Here is a 20,766-nt window from a genome sequence, read left to right on the forward strand (position 1 = left end):
CATACTAAGATACTTCGTGTGATAGAGCCAGGTAGAAAACATAACGCTCTCGCTATGATACAAGCTCATGGCCAACTCGGATTTAGGCACCTACCTCTAGGTAACATATCGTTTACGCGCCATTTAGCATCATTACTACTACTTAATCGTTTTTAGGAGTTACATATTCTCCGACAGATAAAAGTGACGAACAGAATATCCTCAAAACCTGTTAAGTGGCATAATATTGCTAGTAACACTATTTGTCAGGCCCTCTATCAATACGCTCCTATTTGCTTAGGCAACGCATCTATATGCTCCCCATAAAGGCCAAATCCACCAAGTTAAATCCAGTGGTGATTTGTGTACCTCTCAACGCTAATCCTGATAATCAATATCGCTCTACAGTTGCTCTACCTCTTCTCGTGGCATGAAGTCCCCTATTGGATTAGTTGAAAACCATAACGCCGCCTTTTCCTCTAGAATAAGCCTGGGCGATCCTCTTCCCAACTGATTCGCCACTCCAATATGCACCAGTGGCTGTCCCCAGGGCTACGAAAGGTGAGGTGTGTTCACCTGCCAGCCAGAGACCTCGGTTTGGAAGGCCTTCTCTCATGGTTTTGATATCCATGTCGCCTTCTTCGAGACCTACCTGAAAATTGCTGTAACTGCCATTACCTGCAAGGTCGTCGTTGAGCCACTCGGTTGCGTAGCAGCCTATCGGTTGACAGTCCGGAGAGTTCTCGTCATAATACGGGAGACGTGAATAATATGGCTTGAACCAATCAATTAGGAACGCATCCTGCTTCTCCTTCGAAGGAAGTTTTGCCAGCTTGCTAGTGATGAATTTTGATTGATCACCGTAGAAATAATAAAGAAGTGTTGGATGGGCCGCGGAGGGATCCAGAGAAGCCAATTCGACAAATTCTTGATTCCACTTGCGTGGATTCGACTCGGTCGCATAGTTTGGGGCAAGCATTTGGCAGAATCCCTGGACTCTACTATCCTTGGGTTGAGCGGAGACCCAGAATGCTTTCGGGAAGCTGATATAAGTCTGCACAAATGTTAAATCCGGATGAATACATCGGGTATACAATGAGGAATTACCTTCTCAAGACAGCCATATCCTACACTCCCGATAGCTTTGGTCAATCTTGACGGAAGGGCTGGCTCGAAGGCATCTAAATGTTGTTTCAACCAGCCGAGCGGTGCAGTCAGAACGACTTCATCAAATTCCAGATTTTCCCCGCTCTCGGTGTGGACTTTTAACATCCCACCGTCGTCGTTGGTAGTCTGTATTTTATCGACGATCGTCTCGTATTTGATCTTTGCTCCTTCAACGGCTGGTTTTGCGACAAGCTGGAGAATCTTTTCGTAGGTATCTGCAACAAACAGATTTTCTGCAACTTATCAGCACTTGCGAAGGACTGTAGTGAAGTCTCATTTTCTTGTCAGCTCACCGCCATCTATACACTCTTCCAACCAGAAGAACTTCAAGCTTTGCGTGAAAATGTGGCTTCCCACAAATGCTCCCCATTGGCTCGCAAGCTGATACACAATATTTCTCTTCTTTTCGAAGTTTGCATCGCTGTCTGGTATCCTTTTGGGGACCTCCCTCTGGAAGAAGTCCCAGAGACTTTCATCGGGACTTATCGTTGCAGAGTTCTTATTGCTATAGGCAAACGCAGCTCCCACGACGTCCCACATAATCGTTGAGTAGACCATGGCGTCGGACAGAGGGACCTGTTTGCCATCCTCATCAAAGACGGAGCTTTTCTCTTCCCACTTCCCAACCACAGTCTTGGTTTCTTTGGCAAGGTCTAAGATGGGATTTTCGTTGGCACCGTGGATCCAATTGGGACCGGCATCCACCTTGTGTCCTGATGGCAAGGTTGACTGGTGTACACGACCTCCTAGTCGATTTCGGCCTTCGATCAAAGTTACTTCGAACCCATGATGAAGGAGGATATCCGCGCAACGTAGCCCAGCCAAACCCGCACCAATAACTGCGACATGAGGCTTGCGTCCGGAACTCCGCGCTCGACGCTATTAAACGTGTGAGTATAGTGTCAGACATAGGGGGACACTCATCTGAGTACTAGCACTATGAGGAGACTGGGCCGCATCTAGCCAATTTGGTACATAATTATCACCGATGGGTGCCTCGCTCACATGATAAACCCAAGAGCTTCACTAGGGTCAGATTGTACCTCTCCTATTCTCTGCCCTAAGCTTGGTGTCTCCGAGACGTCTTCGGTCATCTCTAAGATGCTGTACTGGCGACAGGACTTGAGGTCCCTCCAGACCCGTGAGAAGCTTCGCTGGGAAACGCTAGTGAAAGAGATCGAGTAAGCATCCATACTTGTTTTAGGTCTTGGCTTATTTATTCGCTTGAGGATCGCTATAGAATATCAAATATCAAATATCAAAGTAAAAAAGTAGGGTAAGTTAATATTGGTGAAGTGTTTGAGTAAAGTCTATGATGAAAAGATGAAATAAAGGGGTTGAAGGATGTGAGCGAGCACGACAGTTAAGATAGAAGAATGAGTCGGAAATGTAGTGGAGTTGCAGATAAAGTTATACAAGACAGGTACGTATATGATAGCTGAATGATGAATGATCAAAATGAATGATCAAAATTCAAAGAGTTTAGAAAGCGGGAGACTCCGACTAAGCAAAGCTGAAGCTACCACTAGGTGAGGATAGGTAGGGTAGTAGGTAGGGAGGTGCCTCGCATAAGTCGGCAATTGCCTAGCCTTTGATATCTTTGTATGAAATTATACGGGTGGAACAACGATAGACCTAAATAAACCTAGACTTGCTTGGCACGATAGGATAAAGTCTAGAGGAGGGAACGAATGCGAAGATGCGAAGATTATACCACAACCATCATGTAAGACTGTAAGTAATGGATGCTCAAGTATAGCTTAGCGCCGCAACCGTTGAGACCGTAATAACTACCATGTGCCTATTATCTATGTATAAGTAGGACAATGTATTGCGGTCTAATGGTGTTAGCCCAGATGTCATCGATTGGCAGACGTTACCAACGTAGCAGAATGCTAAGAATGCCACGCTGATAGACCGGTGTATCTGATTGGCTACACGATTCAATCAAGGGACCATTCAGGCACCAATTTAACTATATCTCTGCCGCTGTCGGGACTGTCGGAAAAAGGGGAGCAAAAAGATGGGTAATGGAAGTTTGTAGGGTGGGGATGAAGAAGGTTGCAGTCTTAGGATGTTATTCTCCGGTTGGAAAGAGTCATGAAAATCGACATACCGCGACAAGATTGGAAGAGAAGTCTTAGTAGCTATCATCCAGCCACCTGGTTAGTATGGGATGAAGGGGAAAAATGCTTAAAGCTCGTGAGATGCTACGAATATAGTATGAAGAGTGAGTGTATAGATACAAGTGAGGGATGTAAGATCAATTGCAAGCACATGTAAGTTTAAGTTTACTAAGGTAGTTGACTAGTTCTAATGAAGATAAGTATTTATCCCACATATGGAGCTATGTACATAACAAAAGCGAAGCCGGACTTATCGGAGTATTCGTAAGAGCCAATCGGAAGTTTCTTTATTATCATGGGTCAGCTTTATCAGCTTTATCCGTACTACTTCAGGGCATTATATTAACAATCTTCCCATTTACAAACAATATGAACCTAGACAACTTCACTTCCACTGTGTCCAAAAATGTCAACCACACCACGCCACTCCGGAATATCGACCATACCAGAAGGCGAATGTACGGCCTTGGGTTGAGTGAATTCGTACAACGTCTCTATGCAATGCTCTCTGCCGTAGCCGGAATGCTTCACACCACCAAACGGTGTGCCTACCACGTTCCTATGATAGTTGTTTACCCAAACCTACGAAGTGGTTAGTCTTCTCACCGGTGTATATTTTAAAATGCATCGCGCTATGCGCAACTTACCATCCCGGCCTCGACCGCCCGAACATAGCGATTCGCCTTCACCTGATCCTTGGTAAATACGATAGCGGTTAGGCCGTAGTCTACCGAGTTTGCGATGCGAACTGCATCGTCGAAAGTGTCGAAGGGTGTAACGGTCACTATTTGACGCATGTTAGTTAAGAGGTAGCCAACTAGGAAACTCCTACCGAACACCTGGTTCAGTATTAACTTACCAATGGCACCGAACATCTCCTCTTTAGCGATTCGCATATCCTCAGTTACATCTGCAAAGAGAGTCGCAGGGATGAAGAAGCCGTCTTTGCACTCAGGATCAGAAGGCAGCTCAGCCTGCGCGACGATCCTAGCGCCCTCTTCCACTCCGAGGGCGATATAATCGAGCAGGCGCTGCTGTGCGACCTTGGATATCTGCGGCCCAACGTGCGTCGTGGGATCGAGACCATTACCCATCTTGATCTTCTTCACACCGACGGCCAACTTCTCGACAAATTTGTCGTAGATGCCACGCTGCACGAGGATGCGCGAGCTGGCAGTGCATGCCTCGCCCTTATTAAAGAAGGCTCCTTCGAGCGTCGTGCGTACCGCAGCATCGAAATCTGCATCTTCGAAAATTGTCATTGCGTTCTTACCCCCTAGTTCAAGTGCTACTGGTGTGATGGAATCGGCAGCAGTCCGTGCTACCGCTGCTCCAGCGGCTGTCGACCCTGTGAAGGTAACCCTCTTAACGAGTGGGTGCGCCACTAAGGCTTGCGGGATCTCAGGCCCGAACCCTGGTACGGCCAGCAATACGTCTTTCGGCAAGATAGGTTCCAGGATCTCAACGATCCGAAGCACCGTTAGCGGCGCCTGCTCGCCTGGCTTTAAGATAAACGTATTGCCCGCCGCAAGCGCGGGCGCCGGTTTGCTGCCAGCGAAGATAGGTGGCCAATTGAAGGGCAGAATGCCGACGCACACGCCGTATGGCTCGTGAATCACAGTTGTATACAGGGGGCCCCTATCGTAGAACGCGGAAGGCAATTTGTCCGCCAAGCTCCCATAGAATCGGAACGCTCGCACGAGGACGCCGCAGTCGAATAGCTTGGCATCTAAAAAGGGTTTCCCGTTCTCCATGCATATTAGGGTGGAGAGTTCGTCGAGATGCTTCTCGAGCTCGTCGGCGCAGCGGAGGAGATATGCCGACCGCTGGGCGTGAGTTAAGGGCCGCCAGCGCTCTTCGAAAGCTACCTGTGAGGCACGCACGGCTGCGTCGATGGTGGTGGGATCTCCGCCCTGGACTGTGGTGAGTATCTTGCCTGTGGCAGGATTCGTAACCGTAAAGCGCCTGCTTGGATCATTGCTTGAGTAGCGGTATACAGAAAGCTCGGGAAGTTTTATGGTTGCCATTGTCTTGGTGTTTTTAAGGTACTAACTATGCTTTCAATCTAGTTGTAGATATAATGCTATATTCTTTCTCTTTGTAGATCAAATTATATATACACTGCGATTCTCATTCTGCCTCTTCAATTCGATGGGATATATTGCGTGTTGAACACCATCCGCGTCTCGCGTGCTGTAATCTCCGCCCCCTCGCTATAAAAGCTGCGTGCCTTCATCTAGATAGTTTGGATTACTGGAGTTAGCGGGAAAACTCATCGGTCTCATTGGGCGGTTTCGTCGCTCCGAGCTCTTCTCTGCAGCGGATTTTAACTATTATACGTTGATCTAAAGCCGAGCACGACTATATCCGCATCAACCGGCACAACGGACTTAAAGGCCATTTATAGTCGACAAGACGGCGAAACTGGGCCTATTCGGAATGAGCCGGTGGTATAGGTTCGGCTTCTACTATCTCCTAAAGTGCGAACTAGACATGGTAGTATTTAATTGTAGAGTATCTGATTGGTCGAAGTGGAGAGAGGGGCCTCTCTTATAGAACCAAGTGATATCCTGCATATAAATTTCTCTGATAACCTTGGAGAAACATTATATAGGAGGAAATATGTCTACCTAGGAGGTAGTTTGCACTCTTTTAAGGGAAGTTGGGTTGGCCATTGCTCGTATAATTTTAAGTCGCAGCTTGAACTTTCGAGCATATAACATATAACTATGAAAAATCCCATTGAGTCTAATCTATATTTCAGAGACAATGAAAAACAAAACTATACAAATGTCAAAGTAGTTTAATTCAAACCATGTAGGTACCTAAACTATAGTGACTAATCGCATTCCTACTATTCGCCCACAACGAACCGAAGTCCCCCTCAAATAACCCTCGCTATCACTCTAGGCACATGCAACGCCTAAGCTTATCAGAAGCTATCCGCGGTCCAGCAGCCGTAAACGGTAGGGTCGCGGCCGAAGTGGCCAATCAAAAGCGATTAAATCTTTATTACATACGACGGATGCCACTTATGCACCCCATGTTCTTCACCTGAGCCCGAGCCGAGGCATCGCTTTCCCCGGATCCACCACGCCGTTCTCCCCAAGCTGACGTCAAAACAAGAGGACAAAGAGCCATCCATTCTTTCCTTTTTCAAAATGCTAAATTCATTCTTGTTGAAGTTGTATGTATTGTCGTCGGAGCTTCGTGTATTGTAAGAATAGCATCATCATCATCAATTGATCTCCGTTCCTTTCCATTCTTAGAGGTTTCTTTCTACCTATTCTCCCCTTCCTTCGTAACGACTTTTCCGTACGTATCCGCCGCTACCATGTCCAAGACGTTCACCCGCGATGAGGTGGCCAAGCATAACACCGAAGACTCGGTGTGGTTCGTAATCGACAGCAAAGTCTACGACGTATCCGACTTTGTCGACGCCCACCCCGGCGGCGAGTCCGTCCTCCGACAGGTTGCCGGCCAAGACGCCACCGTCGCCTTCTACAACCTCCACCGTCACGAGGTCCTCACCAAGTACGAGGACCTATGCATCGGCACCCTCGAGGGCGAGAAGCCCCAGGTCGTCACCCCCAAGCCCGGCGACATCAGCACCGTCCCCTACGCCGAGCCCCTGTGGCTCACGCCCCAGTTCAAGAGCCCGTACTACAACGAGAGCCACCACCGCCTGCGCAAGGCCATGCGCATCTTCAACGACACTTACATCACCCCCGAGGCCCAGGCCCGCGAGGCCGACGGCAAGTACATTAGCCAGGAGCTAGTCGACCGCATGGCGGAGAAGGGCATCCTGCACATGCGGCTGGGGCCGGGGAAGCACCTGCACGGCGTAAACCTGATGGACGGGGCAGTCAAGGGCGAGGAATTCGACTACTTCCACGACCTGATCATGTCGCAAGAAGGCGTGCGGTCCAACGCGCGCGGCTTCCAAGACGGACAGCTAGCCGGCATGGTCATCGGACTCCCCTGCATCATGAACTTCATGCGGGACGCGCAGCGGCGCAAGGCCATCATGGACGAGGTCCTCGGCGGCAAGAAGTACATGTGCCTCGCCATCACCGAGGCCTTCGCCGGGTCCGACGTCGCCGGCCTGCGCACCACCGCCACCAAGACCCCCGACGGCAAGCACTACATCGTCAACGGCACCAAGAAGTGGATCACCAACGGCGTTTTCTGCGACTACTTCGTCACCGGCGTCAAGACCGACAAGGGCCTGAGCGTCCTGCTGATCGAGCGCGGCGAGGGCGTCGAGACCAAGCCCATCAAGACCTCGTACTCGACTGCTGCCGGCACCGCCTATATCACCTTCGACAACGTCAAGGTTCCCGTCGAGAACCTCCTCGGCGAGGAGAACAAGGGTATCTACGTCATCCTCAGCAACTTCAACCACGAGCGATGGACCATGGCCTGTGAGTAGTCCGCCCCCCTAAATTCTTTGCGTCCCCCCCCCCTAAAACCGTACTAACGCGCCCCTCTGACTAGGCGCCGGGATCCGGATGTGCAGAACCATCGTAGAAGAGTGTCTCAAGTGGTCGCACCAGCGCATCGTCTTTGGCAAGCGGCTAATCGAGCAACCCGTGATCCGACAGAAGCTCGCCAAGATGATTGCGCTCGTCGAGTCGAACCGTACGTACCCTCCCTAACCCCGCTCTCTCTTCCCCCCTCCCCTCTCCCATCTCACTAACTAACCCCCTTCCTTTTCCAGAGGCCTGGCTCGAAACCATCACCTACCAAATGTGCAACATGCCCTACAAGCAGCAATCGCAGCACCTCGGCGGTCCCATCGGCCTGCTGAAGATGAGCATCACCCGAGCCGCGCACGAGATCGCCGACGAATCCGTCCAGATCTTCGGCGGCCGCGGTCTGACGCAATCCGGCATGGGTCGCGTCGTCGAGATGTTCCACCGCACCTACAAGTTCGACGCTATTCTAGGCGGCGCCGAGGAGGTCCTTGCTGACCTGGGTGTCCGCCAAGCTATGCGCCAGATGCCCAATGCCAAGTTATAGGCTGACGAGCGTATGTGGATTTGTTCGGGATATCTATAAATTCTGATTATGTGCTATCGAACATGGGCATCTTACAATTGTATATATAAGCAGCTAGGCACGCATGTGATACTACTACGGAAAGACATGGGACAGTGCTGCAGCATAAGTCGCGGCGTTAGGGTAAATTTAAATGAGCAAATTTAATTATGAAGATAATCAGGGTGTATCTGACTGTAGCCTCAGAATGCATTAATTATTATCGTAATATGGCGAGGCGCTAGGCTACATATATATGCGTTTTGATTTTACACACAAGGGATTTAAGAACAGGCTTCATATCCTTTTCCATGCCGCGTTAGTTGCTTCATCTAGGTGAAGGATAAGTCCCCGGGTATAATAGCTGTCTCCCAAGAAAGGTCCAAAGAGGTCCTTAAACCCAATCAAAAACCTACTATGAATATCGTCCTCAAGCACCCCAACTCATTAATTGGAAAAGAAAAAAAGGCCCCTTCTATTCCAGTGGACACAAGCCATTTCCAGGAGTAAATTCAAAAACCGACCCTACGCAGTTTATTTTTCTACCCCAGCGCTTTCAAGGCTGGAAGCCCTGAGTCAACATCTGATGTGTTAAGATCTGGCGGTTCATAAGTGGTTGACGACGACGTCCGCCATACGGCCTCGGAAGCGGAAGCTGGGAAAGATGATGATGATTCTTGCTACCGTTACTGCTGTTGGCGCCGTAGGGATTTGTTTGGTTGATATCCTTGGTCGTGTTGCCAAATGCGGGATCGTTGAAGTAACGAGCTGGGTCGCCCACGGTGGTACGTGGTTGGTTGTGACGCTTGGTCGTGCCACATTCTTCACAGACAACCCAGACAACTCTTTCGGATGGGCTACACCCGCGACGAATGGTTGTTCTGGATGTCTTGTTGGTGTTCGATGTGTCTTCACTCTTACGTGACGATTGCGATGACACTGATGGAGCTGTTGTATGTTGTCTTTCGCTAGTGACTGATGCAGCTAACGTATCAACGGGGGACCACCGCTTGCTTGGACGATTTCCGTTCTCATTTCGGGGGTTTCGAGGCGGGGTAGGTGGTTGGGGAGGAACCGAAGTGCTCGGTTTCGGCTCATTACTATTATCCTCTAATGGTTGGTGTTCTGAATGACCCTGCCTTCCGATGCGGATGAATGGCACTAATACGAGAGAAATTCCGGCAAACGCCGTGGTAGCCATAAAAGTATTGGTATATGCCAGTTCCGGGTAGGCATCCTGCCATTCTCCATCATACGACGACCATATTGCAGTAGTAACTCCCATACCGAGAGGAACTCCGAGGCGGCTCGTCGTTTGGAGTAGAGAAGCACCAACAGAGTGATGTTTTAGTGGGAGGGATGATAAGATATAAAGCTGTAACGATGTTAGATAATATGCCTAGGTAGTTTTGGAGCTGTATACGGAGCTACTCACCGACCCAACATTCATAATCCAATCCATTCCAACAGTACTTAACATGACTGACGGGAATATCCAGGTCAAGTAATTGCTTCCCTGACGTAAGAATATGAGAAGTACATTGCTAATAACGAGTGAAGTAGCGGCCACAGCTAACAACACGGTCCCAGGGACTCTATGCATAATCAGACCAACAAGAGGGCTGAGTACCAAGCCCACAAGAGCCTGAGGTACCAACCTTACGGCAACCTCGAACGGCTTCAGACCTCCCAGATCTTGCATAAATAAAGAAACCCAAAACAGCTGAGAGTAGAAAGACATAGCAGCAGCCAAAGTGCAGATGATCACCTTCACGCTACGTTAGTAATGTCTTATAGCTACCCAGTTTCAGGTAGACTTTACCAAAGTTATCGTCAGGTTTTCCCAAATTGACGGGGGTATCATAGGCGTTTTCGTAATATTTTCCCAAAGGAGGAAACATCCAAGAGACAGTACACCCAAAGTCAAGAGTAGGATAACTGTCGGTGTCTTCCATGGCTCCGGGCCTTGCGGGCCGATGGATAACGCAATAGTGAAAAGGAGAAGACCCGCGACAAGTAGAAATAACCCTAGCCAGTCAAATTGCAAGAGTTTAGATTTCTCTTTGGGTGCTTCGATCGACAGTATAGGAAAAGCTTCCGGCTCAGCAATGATACGAACCTCGGTTTCCTTCTCGGCTTCGGGTTCCGAGACATTCGGGACAAATACGCAAGCGAGGCCTGAGACCGCCGCATACAGTACGGCCAAGGCTATGAACGGGGCCTTCCAACTGACTTCAAGAGCCAAGGCACCGGAACCGAGACCACCGATGATCGTCGCAGCAGGTGTGCCCATCAAGAAAGAAGAAAATACTATATTCTTGCGGCGTGATGGCGTTGGGTAGACAAGACTTAATATGCCAACGGCAATAGGAACGTTTGCCGCACAAGCGATACCTGTCAAGCCGGATATGATATCAAGCACGATCCCGGTCCGCGAGAAGGATGTACATGAGACAAGCAGGCAGAACACCACCAAGCTGAGTATTAGAAGAGTCTTCCGGGGTAAAATGGGGCAAGTATCGGCGATGTAGCCGAATGGAAGCAAGAATGCGCCCGTTGTTAAACTGCGAGTCAGTAAGTCAAATGCCATAATTAATCAATACTAAGCTAGGAGTTGAAATACCCCGAACTTGCGGTAGCCCACGCAATCTGAGCCGGCGTCATTTGCAGGGCTCCGGATATAGGCCCTGCTACAACAACGACAGAACGCTGGAGGAAGACGGGTGTGGCTGCAGCAAAGGCGACAAGGGCAACAAACACACATTCGTGGACGGCATTCTTGAGACACTCAGGTCGGCTTCCCGCCGGTAAAGGGGCACGGGGTTCCTTGTTGTCATCATCCAGACAGATCTCGTGTAGGTCATCAGGGGACGCCGCCTGGGATTCGGGATCAAAGCCCCAGGCGTGTTTTTCGAGAGACATTTCCAATAGTTTGAGGGTATAACCAACAAAAGGCCAGCGAGAGCAAGAAATTAAACCAAAGAGAGTGGCAACGAAAGAAACGCTTAAAAACGAAAGAATTGAAGTTTGGTGTTTGTACAGAGTTAGTATGAAGTAGAGTGTCATTGGTAAAAGACGGGCATCTTCTGGAAATAGTATGAGAATACATAATACCTACCTTGGATAGACGTTCGCAGGTAAGACGTCGAGGCCTGGATACGACTTCCACCCTCAGTAAACTTCAAGGAACTTCAAGGGCAGTCTCACCTTTCTCTCTTTCCGTGAAAAACTTTGGTAAGCGAGGGTGGGATGAGATCTAGGTATAAAGCAGCTTCCCTAGTTACAGCCGCTTTCCTATGGTCCCGCAATCTTGTCCTGGAAAGACCGAGGGGACGCAGTTGTGTGACGTATGACATTAGCAGTCGCTTCTCGTAGAAATATTCCTAGACTCGAAAAGACTATTTTCCTAGTAATCCTACCGCTCGCATAGTTCAGCAAGAAAAAAGAAGAAGAAAAAACTCTCGCTTCGACAATTCGTCCGATTCAAAAATCACAAGGAATCAAGATGGTTCCGTTCACTCTCTTGAGTATGGTTACAGCTTCAACTTTTGGCGTTGCGCTTGCGAGACCACCTGTAAAATTCCCGAGGTCGCCATTCCCTAATATCACAGCCGCATTCGCGGCCGGTATTGAGTGCTTTCCATTCGAGGATCCGCATTGCTGCGTTGACAGGGCAGTCTGCCAGTGCATTAATGGTATGTTTCGAAGCCACTATGGAGTTTACTTCTTAATTAACGCCAGAAGGGACGTTCTTCGGCGTGAACGTGATAGAAACCAATGCAAGCGCTTCGCTCTGCTTGCCTCCGGGAAATGTAACTTACGGGCAGGATATGGGAAACATCCCCGGGTTCTGCTGCTAGATAGGGGTAAGCTCTGGCATAGTTCGAGGAACGAGAATAGTGGATGTTGTGATGTGAGGATGGTATTCTCGGAAAAGGATCGACAAAGGTCACTCGCCATCCTATATTGGGACCTCTTAGTCTTCTTGGAGTCACTGTCCTTTAGTTAGCTAAAATGCCACATTTAAGTACCCCTTTATGACAGCATAAGAAGAAGCCCCAAAGACAACACCGTGAACAATAAATGCCGAGCAAACAGTGTTTACGTGAAAGTCCTTAGAATATTGCCTATAGTTATGTGAGCAACTTAAACTTGATACATAGATAATACACGTATTATATATATACAACGATCCCAGCTTCGGCCGTCTAATGGCCTTCGATACTAGAGAGCGTAACGTCGCCTTTCCTGCGCAGAGCAACAAAATACATCTCAGGCGATTCCTATGCAACTTATTAGCATCAAGAGCAAGTATACACTAGGTATGGAGAACATACATCTCTTGACGAATCCGGCTTCTCGCGATGGACCTTGTGGAACATTTTCCTGAGCTTCTTCTCAAGTTCCTTGTCTTCGGAGCCTTGGTAGAATTTACAGACGAAATGACCGTCAGCCTTGAGTGTGTCGCTTGCGAATTGTAGAGCTGCATGGCAGAGGTCCTAGGAATCTCGGTGAATATCCACTCACAAAAAACGGATGTCACATAATGGAATGCAGGGAAGAATATAAACTCACCATGCTACCTGCGTGGTCTCGGAAGCGCATACCACTCGTGTTCATCATCCTATACGCGTGGGTTAACGTCCTGATCGAAAATCCGCTGGTTTGTGGCCAAGGTTCTGACATGTCGCTTAAAACTACCTGTTAGTTGCAGAGTCAGCCTTGCGGATTCAAACACGTAGAAGTAAGTACGCCCCGAGCAAACGGAGTAATGCGTACATCAACAAGTCTCTCGCTATCCTGGGAGGATAGTTCGTGGTCCGGTTCGTGTGATTCAGCACGTTCGACATCGATGTAGCTTGGTCTATCCATAATAACACCTTCCTCCTCTAAATCTTCACCGTCGGATTCAGATGAGCCCGGCCGTTGCGGATATTCGATGAGGTAATCCTTCACAAGCTGTTGAATACTTGGAGAGAGGAAATCGCCTTGGATAGTTGACACGCCCTTGGGGGGCTGCGCCGGGATGATATCGATTCCAACAATACGCCCTTTCGGCTTTGTGCGGTCCAATGCGACCTGGAGTCAATGAGCAAACTAATGATGAGTAGTATAAAGATTTGTAGCTTTCCTACCTGAGACCAGCTACCTGGTGCATATCCCTATATTACTTAGTATCCTGAGCTACACCGGGTGCTAAACCAGGTACTCACTAGGTCGATTACTGTCTGTCCTCTTTTGAACAACTTGTACTTTGTGTCCATCTGGGGAAGCTCATGTCAGCTTCGATCAATACACGTCGAGATTGAGCCACCAACTCACACTAAGCAGTTTAAACGCAGCACGGCCTCTATAATTCTGAACTAGGGCCTGACGTCGGTAATAGTCGTTCCCCTGTCGTTGTAACCATCTTGAGTTTGACGAGGACCATCGTATACACTTAGACGCGGGTTGCGCAAAGAGGCTCAGGACTCCAGAAGATCGGGTAGCTATAGCTCCTAGGAGCCTTCCATTGCGAGGCGTCGCTATTCTTGCCAACGCCTGCATTGACGCTTTGGATTTTAGGTAACAGCGATAGTGCGCTATCCCATGTCTAGTTGGCGACGATAATTATCCCGTACTCCGGCGTAACCTCAAAGGACCGATGCTGTGCCAGGATTTACTACGTATGGGTTGCCAATTAGGAAAATTCGCGATCCATGGTTATTCAATTATACGAAAACGAAAACGCGGGTTCGGATTGGTACATATGACATCAGTTACCTGGTTAACAGATGTATTCTCTTAACAGATATAAACAAACATCTTCTTACTCCTGATGTAATCGTACATATAATCCAAGTTGTCTGATTTGAACTAGGTTACACATGTACAACTGAGGTAAATGAGTACATGGGTAAAGTAACTATGGACATTTGTAGATTAACCCGCGGCTTTCAGCTCTCTATCCCGAATTCTCCAGTGATGAGAACCACTAACATTTCAGCTTACGGGAAAAAAAAAATAAAATAAAATAAAACACCTGGCAATGAGAAGGATTCCGACAAAGACCCGAACTCCAGCATATACATACCACCTATGTAGCAGGGTTGTCCACAAATATATATTAACCTAGTAGCTGGCTTCCCGTCTACCTCTAGGTAACCCCGAAGTTTTAAAACCTCGGAATTCCTAGATGCCTATATAATTGCAAGCCTACACCCCCAGCTTAGCTTTGTATTATACCGTTCGTCTCTAGTCTCTAGTACAACCTCATCATGGTACGAACAAACCTACCTCCCCGCGGGCCCTCCAAGCCCGTCGTCGTCCCCCAAACCCGGCGTCCGCTCACCGGGCTCTTCGCACTCGCCTTCGCGGGCCTATCCGTCCTGTTCACATGGCTGATGCGCGTGGAGACCATCGTAAACGGTGTGCCTCCAAACTTCGACGTCGTCGTGCTGGGGGGCCGTTTCGACAATGGCATCCTTGTCGAGGACAGCTACACGGGCATCAAGGTTGTTGATGAGCTCGCCAGGTACCTCGTCATTGCGTTCCTCGAGGGCACCGCGCGCTGGGACGTCGGTGCGTATACCCTGCAGGAGTATTTCTTATTCGAATGGGTTGCTGTCGTGTGTGTCTGGGGTGTGGAGGCTAGTCGCAGACGGAATGCTTGGACGGCTGTCAGTTTGTAAGTTGTTACCTGTGGTTTCTTCTGTTCATCCCCCCTTTTCGTTTACTGCTGTTATTGTGAGTGATATATCGGGCTTTGCTTACGGAGATCGGGGTTAGTATTGGGATTACTTCGTTTCTATACCAGGTCCTTGGTGCAGCCGTAATCGCGCCTCTGTATTACTTAGCATACGTGGTGACGTCTCGACGGGATGGATACTACTTCCAGGGCCGAGAGTTATCCGCTGGCCATGCGGCGTCGCTGCTCCCGGCTATTATCATTGGATACCTTATCCCGACGGTCGCCATGTACCACCTGTGGACAGACGTCAAGACGGTGCAGTACCTGACGGCATTCTGGCAGCCCGCCCCTATTTACGCCATCGTGTTAGTCCCGATTTTCTCTTTCCTAGGATCTTCATCGCCAACATCGGTCGCCAAGAATGGTGATGTCAAGCACCTCAAGCGGGTGTACCTGATCGTCGGGCTTGTAACAACAGTTGCGCACGTTGGCACGCTTTACGCCTGTCTCACGTCGAACGATCCGAGGCTTTCGCTCAGCTATGTGTTCCTGCCGAATAGAACTACTTGGAAAGACAGCATGGGCTTGGGACTGCACTACATTTTCCAGATCGACTTCATCGGTGCGTTCGGCTCCACGCTGTTCTGGTGCTGGCTCGCCGTTTACGATGTCCTGCGGATACTCAGCAAACCTACTACCATGGACTTAATCAAGACAGCACTAGGCATTGTATTTGTTACGCTTGTAGCCGGCCCGGGTACTGCGATCGTTTCAGTTTGGAACTGGAGGGAGGATAGACTCGTCATGATCGAGAGCGGCGTTAAGGGAACCTGGAAGAAGTCGAAGGCCGCGTAGATAGAATAGAGGGTTATATCTACCGTACCTACCTATCAGCCTATCAATGTCTTCCGAAAAAAAAATCGACTGTGGCGTCGGATTTGTAAATCAGGCTGCTTCTTAATTCTCACGACTTATGCCGCTATGTGCAATCGAGTTTCACGAAAATGAATGTCTACCCTCAATATAATGTTTCTCATGGGGAAGTGCATGTTACTTATTCTTAGAATAAGTGTATTCATATTGACCTAATGATGCAACCGTAAACCTATCCCTATAACCATTGCCAAACGCCAAGCCATGATGCGAACAATTTATAACGCCGGCAAATGCAGACTTGATTCCCTCCCGTTGCCAGTTTGAAATTCCGTTACTCTAAACCTAGGACCCGTACGTTATGCCAGGAAACTGGCACCGACTCCTCTACGATCCCTCTTCAAAGGCGAGAATGAAGTTGCACCGGCAAATGCACTTTTCTGCACACCAAGAACGGCTTTGCTTAGTGCCCTCTTTCCACCCAGCTGGACTTTGCTCGGCTTCCTGGTCGACGGTGCTTCTCCCTCCTCTTCGTCAAATAGCGTCTTGGTTGAGCCCAAGACCTTGCGCTTCTTCTTCTTCGGTAGATCGCCATTCACGCCGGATGACGTGTTTTCCTCCTGCGGGAGACTAAAATTGAACTTAACAGTTGTTGTCTTCTCTGCGGGTTCTATGGCATCGCGCTGGTTCTCTTGCGCCTTCTCATCAGATTCTTCCACTACCTTCTCAAGACTACTCTTGGTCTTGACGGACTTCTTCGAAATAGGCTGTGCATTTTTCTTCGCAGATGGGGCTTCACCGAGAACCTTTTTAGGTCTGCCACGAGACTTGGTGCTTGGCTGTGGCTTCTCGCTTTCGGCAGGGGCTGGAGACGTCGTTTCTTCCCGAGCCACTTTTGCCGCTGTGCCTTCAGATGCCACTGTCGTGGGTTCGGCGGCTTCTGGTTCGGTCGTAACAGTGACTGAAGCATTTGGCGTTCCTTCGTCGGTCTTAGGAGTATCTTCGATGATACTCTTGGTGCGGTTTAAGAAGGGGGTAATGGAGAACATCGATTTCTCGCCTACAAGAGTAGGCTCTATACCTCGCTTCTTGAACGCGCGCCGCCCTTTTGTGGTATCATCGGCTCCTGGTGTTTGGATTTCAATCTGGGTGAATTCATCCGCAGCCATGTCTTGGGCTTTTCTCTTACGGAAAGCCTGTGGTCGCCCGTTAGCTTTGGCGGTGTCGTCCGAGATTGCAGGGCGCGATTGTTGTGCCTTTCGTAAATCCGCCTGACATTGCTTGAGCTGTTCCTGAGTCTCGCGTAGTTTCGTCTTGAATTTTTCAACTTTCTTTTCCAGCTGGTCACTTCGCGCACTGGCTTCAGATACTAATTCCTGACTCTCTCGGCGAATCCTAGCGCTCTCCTTCCGTTGGGACTCGAGATTCGCTTCAAGTTCCTCAACTTGGGAGCGTAATTCGTCCTCTACATTGCTCTTTGAGTTGTTCTTCTGTGTCTTTTTTGCCGCAAGTTTAGTATTCTGCAGCTCTTCTTCTAACCTTTCCCGGTCGTCTTTCTCCTGTCTTAGCTGCCGCTGGGCTTCCTGGAGCTTCTTTCGAAGGTCAGCTTCCAGCTCTCGAGTACTATCTTGTTCCTGCAAGGAAATTTGATGTGTCCGTTTTTCTTGCTCAAGCTGATCTTCAAGTCGCTCACGCTCCGCCTTCTCGGCAGTTAATTTCTTCTCCGTTTCGCGTAGCTTTTGGCGGAGCTCATCCTCGACCCGGTCGTTGCTTTCACGTTTCTGCATTACTCTTTTGGTTGCCTTCTTTTCATTCGCAAGTTCTACCTCAAGAGTAGTAACTTGTCGCTCTAGTGCTAGCTTCTCAGCCAGCGTTGCTTGCTGGTGATTTACTTGTGATCGGAGGTGTTCAATCTCGGGTTTTAGAATAGCTAACTCTCGACTTAGAGATAGTTTCTCAGCGAGCACATTGGCTGAATCTTGTGTTGCATTATTCATTGCTTGGAGCTCGGCCTATAACCCAAGATTAGTACTGGGTCAATTCATTATTAGAATTCGTGCATTTATTTACCTTCAAATTCGAGTACTCTCGTTCTTGTTTCCGTAATTGCTTTTCCTGAGAGCGAATTACGTCCATCTTAGCTTCAATCTGAGCACTCAGATCATCGCATTGGGCCGAGAGTTTGGTGTTTGCATCGTTGTTATGAGCTATTTGATCACGCAATGTTGTGTTCTCGTCTCGTAGCACTAGTATCCGGACTCTTAACCGACGAACATCTTCGTCTTTGACTGAGAGTTCGACATTGCTATTGTTTATCTGGTGCTTTAACTCAAGGTCATGAAGTTGTTCTCGCCGCTGATTGAAGTAATGGAAGTCAGAAACAGTCGACACAACAGCCAGATAACTAATAGGGTTGAACGCTGGGATATATTTAGAGTTGAGGGGTTAGAATACCTTGTCGGTGTCCATGTTTACTTTCACCTCACTACCCATTGTAGCCTTAACAAGCCTACCCATTTAGGTAGACGCGTTTTGGTGTCTAAAGAAAATCAAATTTGAAGAGTAAATTAAGCCAATGTCCTAGCAAGATCTAATTATTAGTATCTTGGGGATATATGTAGCGCTGATGGGAGGGGTGTTCTATCTTGAATACGAAAGAGGAGGTGAGGTGACGGAGGTACTACGTAGTAGAGGAGCAACGAATGGACGTGTTTGGTTGGCAACCTTGGAAGTTTCGGAAGTCAACAAAGTGCTGAAATAGGATTAGGGTACGGGTCTACGTCGGCCCGTATCAATACGGATCTGGGCATGTACGTACCTACCCATGTACATTGATGATGCAGCTTTTGTTCGACATACGCGCGGCCCCTGCATTTGATTCCCTAACTCGTCCTTATCGATTCGTATTTGTTACTAAGAACAGAGCATATGTACTTACGTACCTCTAATCGAGCTCCAAACTCCAATTGAGGACACCTTTTTGAACTCCAAAGCTTCCAGTTGGTGACCTAGCGTATACCTGGCGTATCTGGTACCTAACGTCGACATTATTCCCAATCGTCAAGTGTGCGTAAGCACGACCTTCTCAAAACCAGACCGTCTCTCCTTTATGAGGTCTTCAGAAGAATATCGTCAAAATGCGCTGGCTATCTCTCCTCTTCTCGGTCACCCTTCCTTTCGGGTCGCTCGCTGCCAAGCAATCATCCTCAGTCGATCGATTCAGTGAATTCCATGCTAAAGCTCAAGCTTCTTCCCCATTGAAGCTTGCTGACTCGTCCTACAAAAAGCTCACATCAGTTCCGCGGGACTATTCGGTTGCCGTACTCTTGACTGCTTTAGATGCGCGCTTTGGTTGTCAGCTCTGCACAGACTTCCAACCCGAGTGGGAGGTGCTAGCAAAGAGTTGGACCAAGGGTGATAAAGATGGCGAATCTCGTTTGATCTTCGGTACCCTTGACTTCTCCAACGGAAGGGATACTTTCATATCTGTATGTGACCTTGCAACGACCATGTGTAATTCTGGGGGCTGACCATTACACAAATATAGCTCGGCCTTCAATCAGCACCTGTACTTCTCCTTTTCCAGCCCACGACTGGTACACATGCTGTCCCTACTGTCGAAGCTATTCGCTATGATTTCACTGGGTAGGTAACTTTGCTGATGTATGACCACTCCGCTCTAACATGTTTACAGGCCTCAAACTGCTGAGAAAGTTCACGAATGGCTTGCTCGCCATCTCCCTGATCGTCCTCACCCGCCGGTGAGCCGGCCAATTAATTACATCGGGTGGATCGTAACAATCGTCAGTAGCCTAGGCGTTATTGGCGTTGTTTTCAACGCTTGGCCGTATATATTGCCCGTCATTCAGAATCGAAACGTCTGGGCAGGCCTGAGCTTGATCGGCATTCTTATGTTCACCAGTGGTCACATGTTCAACCAGATTCGAAAGGTACCATATGTCGCCGGCGATGGACGTGGCGGCATCAACTACTTCGCTGCCGGATTCCAAAGCCAATTTGGACTCGAAACACAAATTGTTGCTTTCATATGTAAGTATTGCGGAGTATATTGACTTGGCGTTGCTGTCGACTTGCTAACGTGACCAGATGGTGTATTATCTTTTGCTACAATCTCCCTAGCCGTCAAAGCACCGAGGACTCGAGACCCAAAGATCCAGCAACTCACTGTTGTTGTTTGGGGTGTTATTATGGTCCTTATGTACAGCTTCCTACTCTCTGTCTTTCGGATTAAGAATGGCGGCTACCCCATCAAGCTTCCACCATTCATGTGAAGGTCCACGCAATAGTACCTATTAAGAGTGAAGAGGGGTCGACTCAGTTCGACAGAAAAGGAGACGGTCATTACCATGCAGTATAAATCTACCCGCCTAGTGTGTGTAAATTATGGGATTCAGTAGGGAATCCTTAAAAGTTAAAGACTCAGACCGAAATGAAACGAATGAATACCTAGCTAACATTTATACGATCACCGTGCTATGTTTCAAACTAGAATTCCAGACCATATTGTGGCCGCTATGCTTTCTATGTCGAAGAAAGTGTGCTCATTAAAGAATTAAAGAATTAAAATCGGTAGAGTGAGTTCTCGACTTAGATTTGAATTGGGGAGGCTTGAGCCACTTGATTGCCAAGAGGACCCTTAAGGCTCAGCTTTATTCAGCTTACCTTAGGTACCTTATTCACTGTTAGCTATCAAAGACAAGGGCAATTATTAGTCCGAGTACCTATTATACTTACAATAGCTGTTATTGTCGTAGCTCATTTCTATAATAAAATATACGAAACTTGTATTTTACAGAATCACGGTTGGATGATGAGTAATTCGTTATCTTACTGACCGTGTAAGTCATTGATGCCTAGTTTAAAGTTTAAGAGCGAAGCGTGGTAAAAAAG

At 48.4% G+C, this 20,766-nt stretch overlaps 9 protein-coding genes across 9 annotated transcripts; 4 read left to right on the forward strand and 5 right to left on the reverse strand.

Moving 5' to 3' along the window:
• Positions 1 to 178: 178 nt before the first annotated feature.
• On the reverse strand, positions 179 to 3,383 carry F5Y00DRAFT_225805 (FAD/NAD(P)-binding domain-containing protein). The gene is made up of 5 exons (XM_048006219.1): positions 3,263 to 3,383; positions 2,190 to 2,310; positions 1,440 to 2,025; positions 1,087 to 1,379; positions 179 to 1,033 (listed from the first exon to the last, which is right to left on the reverse strand). Exons 1-5 carry the CDS (start codon positions 3,298 to 3,300, stop codon positions 428 to 430), a joined length of 1,644 nt encoding a protein of 547 aa, XP_047869159.1. The 5' UTR covers positions 3,301 to 3,383; the 3' UTR covers positions 179 to 427.
• A 192-nt stretch (positions 3,384 to 3,575) lies between these two features.
• Positions 3,576 to 5,412, reverse strand: F5Y00DRAFT_225816 (ALDH-like protein). Its single transcript, XM_048006220.1, has one exon. It carries the CDS (start codon positions 5,297 to 5,299, stop codon positions 3,905 to 3,907), a length of 1,395 nt encoding a protein of 464 aa, XP_047869160.1. The 5' UTR covers positions 5,300 to 5,412; the 3' UTR covers positions 3,576 to 3,904.
• An 830-nt stretch (positions 5,413 to 6,242) lies between these two features.
• F5Y00DRAFT_225817 (acyl-CoA dehydrogenase NM domain-like protein) lies at positions 6,243 to 8,512 on the forward strand. The gene is made up of 3 exons (XM_048006221.1): positions 6,243 to 7,696; positions 7,770 to 7,913; positions 7,993 to 8,512. The coding sequence occupies exons 1-3, from the start codon at positions 6,607 to 6,609 to the stop codon at positions 8,292 to 8,294; spliced, it is 1,536 nt and encodes a 511-aa protein (XP_047869161.1). The 5' UTR covers positions 6,243 to 6,606; the 3' UTR covers positions 8,295 to 8,512.
• A 356-nt stretch (positions 8,513 to 8,868) lies between these two features.
• Positions 8,869 to 11,234, reverse strand: F5Y00DRAFT_271668 (MFS general substrate transporter; the record flags this gene model as incomplete). The annotated part of the gene is made up of 4 exons (XM_048012842.1): positions 8,869 to 9,687; positions 9,748 to 10,080; positions 10,135 to 10,876; positions 10,936 to 11,234. The coding sequence occupies 4 exons, from the start codon at positions 11,232 to 11,234 to the stop codon at positions 8,869 to 8,871; spliced, it is 2,193 nt and encodes a 730-aa protein (XP_047869162.1).
• A 583-nt stretch (positions 11,235 to 11,817) lies between these two features.
• Positions 11,818 to 12,292, forward strand: F5Y00DRAFT_271670 (uncharacterized protein; the record flags this gene model as incomplete). Its single annotated transcript, XM_048012843.1, has 2 exons — positions 11,818 to 12,007; positions 12,057 to 12,292. The coding sequence occupies 2 exons, from the start codon at positions 11,818 to 11,820 to the stop codon at positions 12,170 to 12,172; spliced, it is 306 nt and encodes a 101-aa protein (XP_047869163.1). The 3' UTR covers positions 12,173 to 12,292.
• Positions 12,293 to 12,425: 133 nt separating this feature from the next.
• Positions 12,426 to 14,173, reverse strand: F5Y00DRAFT_225819 (FtsJ-like methyltransferase-domain-containing protein). Its single transcript, XM_048006222.1, has 7 exons — positions 13,635 to 14,173; positions 13,526 to 13,576; positions 13,448 to 13,474; positions 13,092 to 13,391; positions 12,888 to 13,013; positions 12,650 to 12,811; positions 12,426 to 12,595 (listed from the first exon to the last, which is right to left on the reverse strand). The coding sequence occupies exons 1-7, from the start codon at positions 13,857 to 13,859 to the stop codon at positions 12,521 to 12,523; spliced, it is 966 nt and encodes a 321-aa protein (XP_047869164.1). The 5' UTR covers positions 13,860 to 14,173; the 3' UTR covers positions 12,426 to 12,520.
• An 8-nt stretch (positions 14,174 to 14,181) lies between these two features.
• On the forward strand, positions 14,182 to 16,000 carry F5Y00DRAFT_225822 (uncharacterized protein). Its single transcript, XM_048006223.1, has 2 exons — positions 14,182 to 14,979; positions 15,081 to 16,000. Exons 1-2 carry the CDS (start codon positions 14,570 to 14,572, stop codon positions 15,835 to 15,837), a joined length of 1,167 nt encoding a protein of 388 aa, XP_047869165.1. The 5' UTR covers positions 14,182 to 14,569; the 3' UTR covers positions 15,838 to 16,000.
• A 51-nt stretch (positions 16,001 to 16,051) lies between these two features.
• On the reverse strand, positions 16,052 to 18,524 carry F5Y00DRAFT_225824 (uncharacterized protein). Its single transcript, XM_048006224.1, has 3 exons — positions 18,310 to 18,524; positions 17,926 to 18,210; positions 16,052 to 17,867 (listed from the first exon to the last, which is right to left on the reverse strand). The coding sequence occupies exons 1-3, from the start codon at positions 18,370 to 18,372 to the stop codon at positions 16,215 to 16,217; spliced, it is 2,001 nt and encodes a 666-aa protein (XP_047869166.1). The 5' UTR covers positions 18,373 to 18,524; the 3' UTR covers positions 16,052 to 16,214.
• Positions 18,333 to 20,753, forward strand: F5Y00DRAFT_225827 (uncharacterized protein). The gene is made up of 6 exons (XM_048006225.1): positions 18,333 to 18,434; positions 18,677 to 19,343; positions 19,403 to 19,500; positions 19,550 to 19,905; positions 19,963 to 20,544; positions 20,608 to 20,753. Exons 2-5 carry the CDS (start codon positions 18,993 to 18,995, stop codon positions 20,145 to 20,147), a joined length of 990 nt encoding a protein of 329 aa, XP_047869167.1. The 5' UTR covers positions 18,333 to 18,434; positions 18,677 to 18,992; the 3' UTR covers positions 20,148 to 20,544; positions 20,608 to 20,753.
• Positions 20,754 to 20,766: the final 13 nt, after the last annotated feature.

This window comes from Daldinia vernicosa, assembly GCF_022497035.1.
Source record: "Daldinia vernicosa strain CBS 139.73 unplaced genomic scaffold F5Y00scaffold_4, whole genome shotgun sequence".
Taxonomy (NCBI): Eukaryota; Fungi; Ascomycota; class Sordariomycetes; order Xylariales; family Hypoxylaceae; genus Daldinia; species Daldinia vernicosa.